Raw genomic sequence first — 17,850 nt, forward strand, 5'->3', positions numbered from 1 at the left:
AGTGGCAGTATAATAACAACCAATACTGCTAATACTCTTTCATACTTCAAACATTTGCTCACTAAGTTAGTTGACTCTTGAAGCCTGCCTGCCTGACTGCCTGCTCACCAACTCTATGCCAGAGCAACCACAGCACCAGCCACGAGGTTTCATCGTCTTTCAATTCAACATACAACATACTTTTTACAATTCAACAATCGACATTTGGAAATTGTAAATTGCTAAGAAATTGTATGTGAGGCAGGCAGGCTGGCAAATAAATGTACCCAGTTTTTCATTTTTACTCCTGCCATTCCATTCCATTTCCTTTAGATTTTCTTTTGCTTTCCTTTCCTTACATTTCATTTCCTTGCCGTGTTTCTATGTATATATTGCTTCATTTTGCATACATATTGAAATAAATAAAAATGTAGTTTAATCGATTTCGATTTTCCACTTAACAGTTGACAAAATTTATTTGAAATATTCTTGAATTTTATTGCAACTGTTAAAGTGGAATAAGTTGCCAACATAAAACGTGTTTTTGGTTTTTTATGTGGCTGTCGGATACAAGGAAAGGAGCACACTGTTCAGTTCTCAGTGCATGAGGAACGATTATGGGTATTTATTAAAAACAATTTATGCTGTGCCAAGCCAAAAAAAAAACACAGCTCCACCGCACTACACCAACCACAAGAAAACCAAACGATATGTAACAGGAAAAAAACCAAGATGTGGGTGGTTGGGTTTTGTTCTTGAGTTATTTTCAACATTTGAAAATGAAATGTTTTCACTGAAATCCATGGGTAAATATAATTTGTGAGTTCGTTCTCTTTTTTACTTCCTAAATTTATTTGCTGTTTATTTTCTTAACATAGAATTCTGGGAAAATAATTGTTTGTCATTTGAATTTCATTGGAAATTTTTGCTGATTTATTAATACAGCAAGAGACAAACAAACAAAACTACAATTAAGCTTTGGAATTAGCTGGCATTAGAAAACATTAATGAATATTTTAGTTTTATGGATTGTTGTATTCAATAATCTATTTCGGTTTACAAAAATCCCTGTAAATCTTTAAGATATTTATTAATAATCTTTAAGATAATGTATTATTTGTATGTATAATCTATTTACTTTGTTTTTATTGCTAAAACCTTTTACACATTAACCACAAATATTGTTTTATTTTACAAATTATATTTTCTTTGCTAAATTCTTCTTACATATATTAAACTTGTGGCAAATAGAATAGTTTTACTAACTATGACTGGTTTAAGTATGTATTTAGTACAAGAATATGTTGCATAAAGTTTCTTGTTTTTATGCTGCCTTTGTTTGTAGGTGGTGGTTGGATGAATGGCTGGCTGGCACCTTGTGGGTCACATCTGTTGTTTAACAGATACAATTAATATTGTAATTAATTAAGATTATTGATTTTTATTTCTTTTGTTTTCTGGGTAAGAGGTGTTGGAGGGTGATGGCAGTAGTTGTTAAATGTTAGTAGAGTATAAAATAAGTGTGTAGTTGGAAAAACTCTTAAATTTGTTTAGTGAAATTATGAAATTATGACTGAAAATGTTTTAGTTTTGCAAATTAAGGGAAGAAAGGAGAATAGATAAGAATAAAAAATTGGGAATTTTATGATTATGGGCATTCAGCAATTAAAATTGTTTTTTAAAAATCCAATCATTGTCGGAATCGGTTTTGAAAACGACAGAAAAAGTACATTGGTCTCGTGAAATCGAAAGTTATCAGTTCTATATTCGATCTATAATTAAATTCTTTATCGATTAATGACTTTTCTTGCTAAACTTTGTTGCCAGTAAAGAAATTTAGACATCCATTATTAATCTATTCCTGTTTGTTATGCAACATAAATCCCAAATAAAACCCAATTTTTCCTCAACTCTTTTTTAAAGCTTAAAGATATTTTGTTTGCTTCCAAAAAACCGTTATAAGCTGGTCTCTATTTCCTTACATTTTTTCCTTAATGCAGCATCCACATAATTAAGCGTATTAAATTTCCAGTAAAACATTTCCTAGTTGCATTTGAATTGAATTGAAAACTATATAATGTAAAAGAGAGAGAAAAAAGAAATAAACTAGAAACCCGCCAACTATAATTTGAATACACACATACACAAGATGCAACTTGTTTCATTGAAGCAAATACATAATAAAAAAAAACTACATTTTATCTGCTTATTATCTGTGCAACTGATGGTTGCATGAATGAGTAAAATGTAAAAAATGTACAAATGCATGTATTTTACACAGCAACATTGATGTGCCATAAAAGTGACAATATTAGCAGACATAATTATCATATAATAATCACAAAAAGGGAATTAACAAAAACACAGAAAAGAGATTAAATTAAAATAAAGAAGAGAAAATAAAAGAAATGGATTGAAATGAAATTAAAACATTAATAATAAAGCCACTGCTGGCTGCTGTTGCTGCTTTAAATATAAAAAAAACCCTCCACGCTTCCTTTGTTTTACAGCCCGCCTGGCTGACTTCCTTCATGGTGTTACCTCCTTATCAGTCTAGTACGATACGATACGATTGAGGCTGCTTAAACTGCCACTGCCACTGCTGCTGGCTTCTATGCAACGATTTGTCATATTTTGTGTTAATTTTGTAATACAAAGAGTGAGAGGCGTGTAATTAAATTTTATGTATCATTTTTTTTTTATTACTTATTCCCTGATTCAGCTCCCAGAATATCCATCCAGACAAAGACCAAAAATATAAAAAAAAACAAAATTGTTCCCATTTGTGCATAAATAAATTGAATGCACAACCAACACATCATCTTGGTGCATAAAGGCAACGTGTATGCAACATTTGCAAAACCACAACAAAATGAGCAGTATCAGCAGTAAATATTCAAACGGACGAACTGACTGACTGGTTTGGCTGGCTGACTGACTGACTGGATGCGTTTATTTGCAGCCCATATAGATAAAAAGATACGGATACAGATTTACACACATTCAGATACATTCAGTTAAACAGTAATTCAGTCATATTTAGATGTATACAATTTATTTGTTGTTTTATTGTACAAAGTAGTGAATGTCTTTTTTTATATTTTTGTTTGTTTGTTTTGTGTTGCTGCTGTTGCTGTTGCATGTGTGATGTATTCAAATTACATTTTATTAGTGCTCATTCTCATACAGCTTTTATTTTCCCCTCGGTACTGACCTTAATTTTAATATGATTTTTTCATCTCTTTTTCATTTTATTTAGTTTTCCCTGCATGTGCACTAAAATGTTCCTGTTTTATTGTAAAATTTTAATCCTTACCCAAATGAATATACAAACACTCTGATATTCACACATTTGTAATAATCCTCATCTACATTTAAACATTCAAACATACATCCATCCATCCATTCATTCATTCATATACAGACATTTGTTTAAATGTATGTTGTACTTCATCATCATCATCATGATGCCAATCATCTCAATTTTCACCAACAACTACCACCATCCATCCACCCTCCTACTCCTCAACAAAACTCACACAAAAAAAAACAAAAAAAAATCATGTATCACTTGCATATTTTGCCTATTTGACACTACCGCCCTCAAAACACCCAACTCCCTTAGAGACCTTATTCCTAGACTAACCAACCAATCTGTAACCCACCCCCTCCTCTACTCTACCACCTTTCCCATTTACAGTTTTGTAAATACTTTTTTTTTAGCTGCATTTTGTTGCAGCAGCAGGCCACACAGCTGTTACAATTTTAATTCAAAATAGACAAATACGAATGAAAAAAAAAGAATTGCAATTTCACTCAATTTTATTAGTTCTTCAAAAAATTTGACATTGTTTTTGTCATTTTTGGTTTTTGGCTAATTGTAATAAAAGTTTATTGCTAGTTATTGTCGTAGCACTATCTAACTATCACTATCACTTGTTTTAAACTATGTACGTTATACATTTTAAAGCAAGAGATCCCTAAACTGTCAAAGAGAACCGGGTTGCATGAAAGCAAAAAGTATTTTTTCTTTTATAACTTTTTCTATTTTATCAAACGGATTTTATTTAAAATCATGGTTTTTACATAGAAAACATGATTTTACACCAAATCAAGTATATTACGCTAAAAACCTTATTTTACACAAAATCACATTTTTACACAAAATCAAGTTTCCAATAATAAAAACATGTGTTTATACAAAATCTTGACTATTACACAAAAATCAGATTTTAAAACAATTCGTGTTATTTTACCCAAGAAAAGGGATTTTACACCAAATCATGAATTTTACACAATAAACCGGATTTACACAAATTCATATTTTTTACAAAAGTAACTGAATTTTACACAAAATCATGAAAAAATCATCTTTTAAACAAAATCGTGGTTTTTACACAAACTGGATTTTTTTACATCAAAAATCGAATTATTATACAAAAATCTTGATTTCACAAAAAAAAAACTAAATCACTTTTTTACACAAAAAAACGTAATTTTACATAATCTTTAGATTTTACACAAATACATTTTTTACATAAAAAATCAAATTTCTAAAAAAAAAATAAATGAAAAAACATCTTTTAAACAAACTCGTGGTTTTTACACAAAATTTCGATTTTACACAAAATGGATTTTTTACATAAAAAATCCAATTTTTATACAAAAATCTTGATTTCACAGAAAAAAAAAACTAAATCACATTTTTTACACAAAAAACGTAATTTTACATAAAATTTAAATTTTACACAAATGGATTTTTTACATAAAAAATCAAATTTCTATACAAAAATTTTACGAAATATGAATTTTTTACGCAAAAAAAATCAATTTCGTAAAATTTCAAAAACTATTTCAAAAACTCAACACAAAATTGAATTCTCTTACACAAAAAACGTAATTTTACACAAAATGTAATTTGTTACACAAAAACCCACTTTTTCCCAAGATAAACTAAATTTTACATAAAATTTATTTTTTACACAAAAAACGTAATTTTACCCAAAATTTAATTTTTTTACACAAAAATCTCAATGTTACACAAAATTGAATTTTTAGAAATAAAACACAATTTACCACAAAAAAAAAAACTAAATTTTACATAAAATTTAATTTTTTAAACAAAAATGTAATTTTACACAAAAATTTTACGTAAATATGAATTTTTTACACAAAAAAACCATTTTACACAAAACTGAAATTTTTACACAAAAAAACTCAATTTTACACAAAATGTAATTTGTTACACAAAAAAACCCAATTTTACTCAAATATGAATTTTTTACACAAAAAACAAAATTTTACACAAAATTAAATATTTCCACCCAAGTTCCACATACAGCTTCCTCTCTAAAGTCAGGCTCTTAATAAGTTCCCCTCATTTGGAATCCCTGCTTTCAATATATACCTCATCCAACCCCAACAATAAGTATTAGTTTTATTAATGAAAATTGTGTTACATCTCTGGCTCGGTAGTTAGTAAAATGTATTATATACATCAATGTAAAGAGAAAGTTCAGTTGTTTGTAAAATTTATAAAATTGCCATAACTACATAAAACATGTACGAACATGCCAGTACATGTAAAAGGAGTTGAGGTTTTTATTATATTATACACATGGGTGGGTGGAAATCAAATAATTTTAATTGCTCTTAAATACAATCTCCTCCAACAGGCGAAAGTGTACAAGATCATGTCTATAAAACATAATAAAAAGCCGTCATTTACCATTGAGGATTGATAAATTGATAAATGTTGCGCCACTAAATGTGGCACATTTTGAAATTAATGACAGCTACTTAATAAAACGAAATAAACTAAGAGTACAGTAGAAAGACAGCGTATTTGTATTTAAGTTTATATATGAAACAACAACGGTGTTATCTTGTTGTACCTTGCCTTTGTCTGTCCATTTTGGACATTCATTCATTCATTTATCCATCCATCCATCCATTAGCTTTTGGATAACAACCACTATTAAATTTAAAATTAAAACAAATTTGTCAATGTTCAGTTTTATTTATTTTTCTTTAACAATCTGTTCGTTTGATTCACTTCACTTTGTGCTCCTGTTTGTAAAAAGAAAACAAAAAGTGGGAGTGGAGTGTTTAATGTCATTGTGTTTGTAAGTCAACTGTCAACATTTATTGTTGTGCGAACAATTTTTATTTTTTTTTTTGTTTTCGAACATTTGTTTAATCCTTAAAAACAAGTGCAGTTTTATCGAGCATGTTTTGTTTGAGAAATCCTTGTTGAAAATAATTAAATTCCTCAATATTGGCTACATTAAATTGATAAATTGAGGGTGATTTACGTAAAAATACTATGGGATTCTTAATGAAAGTTTTATTAACAGGAATATTGACATGAATATCATTTGGTGCCCTATAAAGTCAATTTAAAATGACCATCTATTTGTTGATTACAATTAACCATTGCGACGCTTTTATGTTTTTTCGAGACCTGTCAGAAATGTTTTCAAGATTGATTCCTCCTAAGAATCACTGTAAATGTTTAAGAAATTTAAGATTTCCATACAAAAATTTAAGTTACACGAAAACTTAATTTTACAATAAAATCTGATTTAACACAAAATAATTTTTTTTTACAAAAACAACCATAACTTTTATACAAAATTAAATTTGTTTATACAAAAACTATTGTGTTTACACATTTCCACCAAAAAATCTAATTTTTTTATGTAAAAAATCGAAATTTGTACATCGAGATTTTTTTTAAAAACGAGATTTTTACACAAAAACGAGATTTTTACACAAAATCGAGATTTTTACACAAAATATAGATTTTTACAAAAAACCGCAATTGTTACACAAAATCGAGTGTTGACAACAAAAACCAGATTTTACACTACATCGATTTTTTACATAAAAAATTATTATACACATCATACCATTTTTTACACCAAATCAAGATTTTGCACATAAAACTGAACATTTTTAGACAAAATCGTATTTATTAAGCAACAAAAAAAAAGGAATTGACCCAAAATCAATTGTTTACACTAAACAAATTATATTTTACTCAAAAAACGGATTTACACAAAGTTGAATTTTTAACCATAGACAAATTTAATTTAACACAAAATCTACGTTTTTACGTAATTTGAAAGCAAATCATAGTTTTTACACAAAAAATTAAATTTTACACAAAATCATCGTTTTTATATCTTTTACACCTTATATCTGAAGTTTTTGTACAAAAAAAGTAATTTTACACAAAATCAAATTTTGTACACATTAAATCTTATTTTACACAAAACCGAAGTTTTTGCATCTTCAGGGAAGATGCTTGCTACTCAATGTAGTAGCGAAATATTGCAAATAAAATAAACATTGTTTATTATAAAAGTGACCTAAAGCTCAATAAATTATTAAATTTAAAAATAAATTAAAAGGTCAAATAAAATGGAATTAAAAAATAATTTTACTTAAAATCTATTGTTTACCAAAAAAGTAATTTTACAGAAAAACAAAGCTTTTGTACAAAAACGTAATCTTACACAAAATCACAGTTTTTGGACAAAAAAAGTAATTTTACACAAAATAACATTTTTTACACATTAAATCTGATTTTACATAAAATCTTAGTTTTTGTACAAAAAAAAGTAATTTTACACAGAATCGAAGTTTTTGTACAAAAAACATAATTTTACACAAAATTACAGTTTTCAACAAAAAAAAGTTTTCAACAAATTTTACATAAAATCACCAACAAAATTAATTGTACACAAATCACATTTTTATATTAAATCAGATCACAAAATCGAAGTTTTTGTACAAAAAACGTAATTTTACTTAAAAAGTTTTTACACAAAAAACGTAATTTTATACAAAATCAGTTTTTGCACAAAAAACCTAATTTTGCACAAAACCATTTTACATATAAAACGTAATTTTACACAAAATCACAGTTCTTACACAAAAAACATAATTTTACACAAAATCAGTTTTTACACAAAAAACGTAATTTTACACAAAATCAGTTTTTACACAAAAAACGTAATTTTACACAAAATCACAGTTCTTACATAAAAAACGTAATTTTACACAAAATCAGTTTTTACACAAAAAACGTAATTTTACACAAAATCACAAATTTTACTAAAAAAGGTAATTTTACACAAAATCACAGTTCTTGCAAAAAAAAACGTAATTTTACACAAAATCACAGTTTTTGCAAAAAAAACGTAATTTTACACAAAATCGCAAAAAACTTAATTTTATATATAAACAAAGTTTTTGCACAAAAAACGTAATTTTACACAAAATCTAATTTTTAGCATAAGAAAATACAAGAAAATTTTAGCAATTTTACAAAAAAAATGCTCAGTTTTACAAAAACAAATCCCAGTTTTGATAAAATACGTTTATTTGCGTCTATTTGGGTTTGGTTTTTTCAATATGAAAAAAAATCGAAAGTTTTAACAGAAATCTTAATCATATTCCTGCTGTTTAAAATAAATCTAAAAACAAAATTAAGAGGCGACCCTGCAGAAAGGAACAAAAGAAACAGATGTATAATTTAAACACATCTAAATGAAACTATTAATATTTATGAGATGCTGTCGAATTCAAATTAATTACACAGGAATCAATTTATAGAGCAAACATCTCAGGGGAACTATTTAATTTTCACATAACACAGAGTAATAAGTCATACAAAACATTTAGAAAATTAATTCAAAATGCACACACACATGGATGTTTGTATGTAATAAATTTTAGTTTTAAAATAATAAAAAGAAAATAAATTTAAATTGAGCCACTTACCGGTGTGGAATAAGGATGAGCTGTTAAACGTACACCATCCGTTTCTAGCTGCTCTCTAATGACAATATCCAATTCGCAGGGTGGTGGCGTTTCGCATAAGATTTCCGTGCTGCCCGCCAAAGAGTTGGGATCGTTTAGCATGAAATAGACGGAGGCAGCACCCTTCTCACGCAGCTGTCGTATGCTTTTGAGCAGCTTGTGACGATGTGAGGGATTTTCAACACCGATGGCATCTAAATCTGGATCACCGACTTGTTTGCAAATTTCCAAATCATCATAACCATTATCCAGGAAACTTTCCGCATACTGAGCTAAACCAAGAGCACGCAACCATTCACAAACGATATTACTGACGGCCATGATGGTTGGTAGATTGGTTGGTGGTGAAGGTGATGGCGATGGTGTTTGTACTGGTTGGCTGTTGCAAGTATCTACTACGTTGCAGGATTTTCACGTTTAAAGTTGTTGTTATTTGTTAATTTGCTTTCGTTGTTATTTCGCCAACTTTCGGCCAACAAGAAGGTGTGTTGGCAAATAAGTTTGGTTAACGTGTGAGTGTCAGAGTAGAGTATTTTCAGCCAGCCGACAAACGTGTTGCAAACAACGTAACGTATGCAGGAGTTTAAACGTTCGTTTGTTTTAGTTTTTGTTTCTGTTTTAGTTGTTAGTTGTAGAGAATTAAATTAACAAGGTGCCGTTCGTTTGTTTGTTGCTCTATGTTGTTGTGTTATACATTTACCGTTACAAAATGGTGACTATTAACGGTTTAGTCTTTTTTCCCCTGTTATTTTTTACTACTACACTTGCCAATTGCCCTTTAACATGGGTAATTTTTGTCTAGAAAAAAACATCACGTGCACGCTTTGATGTTGTTTTAACCGTTTTTCTATTACAATTTTCAAACTTTTTTTTTGTTGCTGTTATTTTACTTTGTTTTTCTATTTTTCTATTAAACGTAATGTTATTTTTTTAATTTTATTTTGTTTTTATTTTAAATTTAATTTTTTGCTTTTTTACACTTTTTTTTTTGCACTTTTGTTTAGAGAAAAGAAATAATGTTGTAGTTGTGTAGTTGATGTTAATGATGATGACGTTGAGGTGGTTGTTGAGTAGGAGAATGAGGAGGAGGGTGGTGGTGTTATGTTGTTGGTGGTAATGAAGGTATTATTGTTGTTGTTTTTTATTTATTTATTTTCTTCGCTAAGTACTTGTAGTTTATATTAAGTTTATTTTACTACATACTGCCGTTTGATTTTCTTTTTTCTGTTTCTTTTCTGTTCAAGCATTCAATTTCTTTCTGTTACATTAATTTGAGCAGTTTGTTAGTTAGTAGCAGTCAGCAGCAACAACAATAGCAACACAACATATTTAAAATATAATATTTAACAAAAATCCTAATGTAAATATGTTTATACTCGTTCACAAAGACCTGTAAGAGAAAAATAGAAAAATTTAGTATAAATCGGGGAAAAAAAATAAGGATCTTAATGAAAATTTCCAAAACACATGCAATTTCCGCTTAAAAACGCATAGTACAAACAACAAATTACATACAACAATGCTAATAGCAACAACAACAACAGCAATAATAAATATGTGCAACGAAGAATGAGTTCGAGTACTCTGGGAAAGACCATCAAAGGTATTACAAGCTCGTTAATATTTGGTTGTTTAAATAGATTTGATGTTGAGTTTGAGTGCTTTTTGGGCACTACTTAATAACATGGAAAATGGTTGGTTAAAACAAAAAAAAACTAGGAAGGGGAAAAGGTTGAATTCTTGCTTTTATTTTGCAACATTTGTGCAATAAAAATTCATTCAAAGTATTGGCCATTGTTAGCTATGACCTTTTGCCATCTTTCTGGCAACATATGGCTTCCGAGCCAAAATAACTGCTCATCTTTTGAATAACTGCTCATCTCTGAAGTCAAGCGTATCCCAGAGAGAACCTCATGCATCGATCGAAACAAATAGTACACAGAGAAAACCGATTCGTGATAGTAACCGAATTTGTTGCCAATCGAATGATTCCACCTTAGTAACCGAATTTTACATTTGAGGCTAAAAAATTTCAGAAGGGATAACACAGGTTTGGTTATTTCAATAGAAATTCGTCTCTATCAACTGAATTTCTATTTGCTCTGTGTAGTCGCCAAGTTCTGAACTATAAAACGGGTGAGGCAAAACTTCTTCAAACACTTCATTTTAAATAGTTTTTAACAGGTATTCCAACATGTGGCCGAGCGTTGTCATGATGGAATATTACGGTTTCATGTCGCTGATGATCGCTTCAATAGAATCAGTTGCTTTCGGTACAAATTCCCTGTGATGGTCTGGCCAGGACCCTTTGCTCCCACCAAATACAGAGAATTAAATTAGCGCCATGGATAGTTTGCTTTGGTGCCGATTCGGCTGGTCGGCCGGGCTTCACATACGATCTCTTACGCTTCGGGTTATCGTAATGATTCGTTGCAAATTTTTATACCCTACACCACCATAGTGGGGAGGGTATTATGCGTTTGTGCAAATGTTTGTAACGCCCAAAAATATTAGTGTAACACCCACCTTAAAGTATACCGATCGACTTAGAATCACTTTCTGAGTCGATTATTTTGAAGATATTTCGATAAAATTTGGATCAAGCCTATTGAAACTGGCTGAAATATGTCCATTATTTCACCTAGCCCCCATACAAATGTCCTTCCGAAATTGGAATTTATCGGACATAAATGTTTAATTTATAAATGTATCTTCACAAATTGCTCTCCAAATAAGTTTTATATATACAAAATTCATGTAACCAAATTTTGTTACGATCGGTCCATAATTAGTCATAGCTCCCATATAGACCCGCTTCCGAAAATCACTTTAACGTGCATAAATCGCTTAAAAATGTTGGTAAACACACAAAATTCAACATAGTAAACTGTCATGTAGACATAAATCACACGACCTAATTTCATTGTGATCGGTCCATAATTTGTCATAGCCCCCAAATAAGACCCACTTCCGAAAATCACTCAAAAATATAAATTATTGAAATTTTGCACTTTTAATTAGTGTAGGGTATTATAAAGCGATTAAAGAAGCGATTGATACCATTAATGCGCACGTTTTGGATTTATCTCCTTCGGAGTGGAGAATGTTCTTCAAAATCATTCGCAAAGCTTGGCAAAGTACATTTGCTTTTCAAGGACAGAATTTTGTAAAACAATAAATTAATTTTTAATCATAAAAATAAGTTTTTAACCATTTGCTTTGGCAACAGCTGTTTAAGCCATTAAATTTAAACTATGCTAACGAAATCAACTCTAACCCTCCACTAATAATGTTAATAATAAACACACATACTCACATGGACACAAAATTACAACACATTATTGTTTATTCTCTGATTGTTTTTTGCCCAAAAAAAAAAAACACACGAAAATTTAACTTCATTTGAAGGTTTACAAAATGTGTGCATAAGTATGAGCGAGAATACAACCCAGCAGTTTTACAAGTATCCCAAGGTATCCCATACAGAGAATAATGAAAAAAGTGCCGCTGAACCACACCGATTGCTTACCGAAGCTTATGGTGAATGTGTTTCATCGGTTTCAACGTGCGAGAGATAGTTTGTTCGGTTCAGAAGTGGTGATTTTCACATGGAAGACAAATATCGATCAGGTCAGCCAAAAGACTTTGAAGACCAAGAACTGGAGACTCCATGAAGATTGTTGTCAAACTCAGCAAAAACTTCCGAAATCATTGGAAGTTACTCAAGCAGCAAATTCAAATCAAACGATTGCGAGCAACAGGATTCATCCAAAAGCAGGGAAATTGCGTACCATACGAATTATGAAATGCTACTACGCTATAAAAGAAAATAATTTTTGCACGGATTCATTACTTGCGATGAAAAATGGATCCATTACGAAAACCCAAAGCGTAAGAGATCGTATGTGAAGCCCAGCCAACCAGCCGAATTGACACCGAAGCCAAATATACATGGCGCTAAGGTAATTTTCAGTATTTGGTGGGACCAAAAGGTTGCTGTCTATTATAATCTGACCATACCATCACAGAGAACCTGTACCGAAGTCAAATGTTTCATTTGAATCGAGCATTGGCCGAAAAACTTCCAGAATATTCGGCCAGACATGAAAACATAATATTCCATCATGACAACACTCGGCCACATGTTGCAGTACCTATTAAAAACTATTTAGAATGATGTGGCTGGAAAGTTTTGCCAACTACTATTTGTTTCGATCGAAGCAGAAGGCTCTCTCTGGGATACTCCTCACTTTGGAAGAGAGTATCCGAAATAGGATTGCTTCGTTTTTGGTCTCAAAAGACGAGCAGTTCCATATGTTGCCAGAAAGATGGGTAACCATAGCTAAGAATTGCCATTTGAATAAATTTATATCTTACAAATGCTTCAAAATAAAAGTTATAAATTTGCAAAAAATCCTGAATTATCAAGTCATACACCAAATACAATCGAATTAAACATATGAATTCATTAATGGAATGATTAAAAGATACAATATTGTTACGAAATTTAAATATAACTGTTTTAACGGCTGGTTTAAAGTTGTATAATGCCTGTCAAACAGCAGTGCCTCTCAAACTGTAACACAACATTGAATAAAATCTTTGAGTTGAGCAATATTTGTAAGTATGGCAACACTAAATGATTAATGATTAACATCGAAAGCTCTAGCATTCGAAGATCATTATAGAGATCAGAAATAGAGCTTTCTAGATGGTAATTGGCCGTCAGAACACCAAACTAATGAATCCAATTCGAAGCATCGTTAAGTAAAGATATCAACTGCATTGCCAGTGTATACTTATACATTATAAAGTGTGTGTGTATTTCTGCGAATTTATAAAAACATTGAAGGCCCGTTTCACGATGTCGAAAGGAAAATGATTCGAAGAAATTTGTATGAAAACTACTCGAAAGAATTTTGAAAACTGAGTGTTTTTCATAAAAATTTTTTCGAATCATGTTTCTTTCGACATAGCACAGTGGTTTAAAAACTTTTTTTTAAATAATTCGGTATCTTGGGAATTATTGGAGATATTGTTACGAAATTTCACATGATTTGTTTTCGAGTTGCTTCCTTTTTTTAAAAAAAATCGCCAAAAATCCATTTATGAACCGAATGAGCTGAAATTTTTTTAAATAGTCCTTGAGAAGATCTACAAAAAATATGCTTACAAGTGCAGGTTATCTCTATTAGTTGAAGAGATATTCAGGTTTATAGATTTATTTTTTTTATTTTTGCTCGATCTTTTGATGGTTTTTTAGACATGGCGGGCCTACGGAGAGTCGAAATTTATTTTTAAAATATCAGTTATTTTGGCGATAAAACTTGCTAACAGTTATCTCTTCCCTATAAAAAGTTATACGCATCCAAAGTTGGAACTTGTAAAAAGGACAGCATTTTTTACGTTTTTCCCCAAAAAAGCCCATATATTTTTTCTTTTGTAGAAAAAAAATTTCTTCGGGACTATATAGAATTTTTACATGATCCGGAAAGATAACTTAATGCAAAAGCGTGTAAAGAAAAACTTGGCTCACTTAAACTGACATACCACCCCCAGTCCTATCCAAACTTGGCCATTTTAAAAACAAAAAAAAACGGTTTGAGTAAAAAATTCTAAAAATGCAAAGCACCGATCCACGAAAAAGCTCTATATTTGTATAACCCCATATGTTTTTTTAAATACGTACTAAGTATTTTTACTATCACATGGTAAATAACGTAACAGTAGGCACTTTTCTAAAAAAAACTCAGTTTTTGGAACACATTTTCCTCGTTTTAGGAATTTCAGTATTTGAAAATAAAAAATTTCAAAAGTTCTAATGCCATTTATTTAAGCTCATTTTAGTCTATATTGATTCCAAATTTTGTTATGTTATCTTTAATTGTTAAAATTTTACATTAATTCAAATTTTATATTTTTATTCGTGGAAAATCACCATATGAATTTTTTTTTAGTTTTTAAAGTAAATGAAGTACCAAAATTTTAAAAAATTATTTAATTTGACTAAAATATCAATCCTCAAGTCATAGTGTTTTCAACAATATCAAATACTTATATTAAAAGCCTTTATTTACTCCTCAGAAGTTCCACAAACCTTGCCCCATTTGACAAGTTTGTACATTTTTTCATATAATGAGTGCAAATGTTTGTCGGGAATTTTCGGGAATTTCTTCTAAAAGTTACAACATTCAGATAATGTTGTAATGACCGAATTTTTTCACTCAACTCAAGCCACAACTTTTAGGGATATTCAATGATTATTGTTTATATTTAGAGAATATAATAACAATAATAGTGGTTCAAATTTGTTTATCTACAATGAGATTTGAAAAATTTCTCTAACTACGCGTGTTTCATAGATTTAACATAGTCGAAATTTTTAACTTTTTTAATTAAACAAAGAATTTATTGATTTTATACTGACTAAAACTACGACTGTGACAATACCGATCAAATGCCACTATTAAATTAGAAACCCTTATAAAGGCTGGACCAACAACCAAATATAGTTATTTTATACTTCTTTAAAACCCTGGTAAAATTATAAGTCAATTTATCCGAAAAATTTTCTGGTTTTGGTTTAATTTAGTGTTAAAAAACGATTTCTTAGAAAGGAAAGAAAAAACTCCTGGAAATTTCGGAACCCTAGTGTTGTTGTATAAATTTAAATACATAAATGAAGAGTTGTTACTAGGGTTCCTAATTTCCCGGACTTTTTTCTTTCCCGGGACTTGTACCAGGGTTTTAAAAGAAGTATAAAATAACTATATTTGGTTTGAGCATAAACTTTAAATTAGATTCATTCTTAATAACCAAATTTTTCTGCTGTGTCTTGAGTTGGGTGAAAAAAATTCGGTTATTTCAACCGTAATACTTCTTTGCCAACAGACTATCTGTTGTTAGAACCGAAAAAATCTATGGATATAATAGAATTATTCAGTTAGCAACAAATTTGGCCATCGAAACGAATCTGATAATTGTAACTTTTAGAAGAAAACTTATGAAGAAATTCCCGAAAATTTCCGACAAACATTTCCCAAAAATTAATAAAAAAATATTCCCGGGAAATTTTTCCCGCGTAGGAACCCTAGCTGTTACAAATATTAAACTAATAAGCTGCTTTTATTTGCAATCAAAAGTATCCGGTTTATTTAAAGGGTAAAAACGTAACAATATATTTTGATTTCGAAAATAGAATTAAACATTGATTCTATCGAACCTATGATCCATGTAACCCGTATGTGAATCCAAGGTGTTGACTAATTTGGACCAGCTATCAGACTGTCTCTATGTAAACTATGTAGAGTCAATTGAACCTCTACTTAGGACACTTACATATTAAAATAGCTAGTCATGCAGCCAATTGTGGAACCCAGTGGTGATCCTAAATGTTAGATAAAATCATTACATCGGGACAGTCACCCAGAACTGCTGGCAACTTCATATGTATGAGAGTGTGTGTGTGATGGAGTGTTTAAGTTTATTTTGTAAAACATACATTTACAAAACGACATGTGTATCAAGGTGTATAAATGTATGTATTGTGCACCTACTAAATATACACACAAACACATATACACACAATTTCTAGTTGCTTTTGCTATTAACGTTAATTGAATTTATAGCCATCCATGGCTATACTAACATTTTACAAAAACAACAGCAACAACAAAAAAATGTTAATAACAATAATGATGGCATATAAAACTCATTCCATGTAATATGAAAGCTTGCCAGGATACTCCAGTATGTTTAAGGAGGAGGAAGAGGAGGAGGAGGAGAAGTTTAGGTGGGTTTTATATAATACCATAGAATGAGTAGAGTAGTAGTTAGTTGAAGCAGTAATAGTAGTTGTTAGAAAACACTATAATTTTGTTTGAATGGTCGTAAATGTTTTTTAAGCATTCACGCATACTCTAACACACACACACACACTCACTCACATCCTCATACACATGAGCTGAACACTGTTATTATTATTACTCTTCATATTTCACGGTCTTAATCTAGCAGAGCGCTGTTTTTAACGGTGCTATCTACTATATATCTATGTATCTAGCTATCTTTCAAACGTACAGTCATATTGGCAGCAGCACCCAACTAACTTCATTCATACTTGCTGCTATTATGCTTGCTACCTTAATAATAGCGATTTTTTTACACGAAACCAGCTCAATATATAGTCTTAACACGTACAACACAATGAGAGTGTATTAGATTTTATTTATTTTATATTTTTTATGTTGGTTTTTTTCTTTGCACTCGCTAAATAAATATTAAAATAACACTTGCAGTTTAAATAGCAATAATAGCAGCAGTAGCAATGTTGCCAATACTCTAACTACATTTTATAATAAATGTCTGTTTAGAATATAATAATAAACATTTGTTTATGTTGCCAGCATTTTCTTTTTTAATGTTGCATACATTATCACTATTAGGTAGTATTATACAATAATTACCAGGGCAACCAAAAATATGCTCTAAAAAAAGTGTTTTATGCGCATATAATATGCACTTAAAAACGAAAAATATGCTCTTAAAATATAAAAAATATGCACTTAAAAATAGTTGGTTATTGTTTGATTTCAAAATTTCATTAAAAAAATATATATGAAGTAAATAAAATATTGAGCTCATAAATTAAAATTGGTTATTATAGGATTAAATATCGATTTTAGGGAATTTGGCACTACATGAAAATAATTATATTCAATTCATTTTATTATATTTAGAAATAAATTACTATGTGTTTGCTTAAGTTCTAAAATTTTTTAACTAAATCTTTGTTTTAGATTTCCGAGTTTCTTAGACAATCATAATCAATTGAGTTGTCACCTTTTAAACTGCTTAATACTTCAAACTTTTTTAGTGGCATAATATTTTGTGGCATAATATTTTACATTCTCAATCCATGTGTCCCAATGTTTATAGGATCCCTACTGAGGATGTACCCAATAAGTTTCTCCAAATGTTTCTATTCTATATGAAGCTTAAAAGCTTTTTTATCATTTGAATAATGTTTCAAAAACTCTGTGA

General features: G+C 29.9%; 1 protein-coding gene and 1 long non-coding RNA gene across 2 annotated transcripts in view; both read right to left on the minus strand.

The window, feature by feature from the left end:
- Positions 1–9,167, minus strand: part of LOC135948654 (uncharacterized) — a 210,233-nt gene extending 201,066 nt beyond the window's left edge. Inside the window, exon 1 of the mRNA XM_065498027.1 lies at positions 8,770–9,167. Coding sequence (XP_065354099.1) covers positions 8,770–9,129 — 360 coding nt within the window. The 5' untranslated portion in view covers positions 9,130–9,167. The remainder of the gene's footprint in view (positions 1–8,769) is intronic.
- A 789-nt stretch (positions 9,168–9,956) lies between these two features.
- LOC135960321 (uncharacterized) overlaps positions 9,957–17,850 on the minus strand; it is a 53,422-nt gene continuing 45,528 nt past the window's right edge. Inside the window, exon 2 of the long non-coding RNA XR_010576574.1 lies at positions 9,957–10,198. This is a non-coding gene — a long non-coding RNA (uncharacterized LOC135960321). The remainder of the gene's footprint in view (positions 10,199–17,850) is intronic.

This window comes from Calliphora vicina, chromosome 1 (genome assembly GCF_958450345.1).
Source record: "Calliphora vicina chromosome 1, idCalVici1.1, whole genome shotgun sequence".
NCBI lineage: Eukaryota > Metazoa > Arthropoda > Insecta > Diptera > Calliphoridae > Calliphora > Calliphora vicina.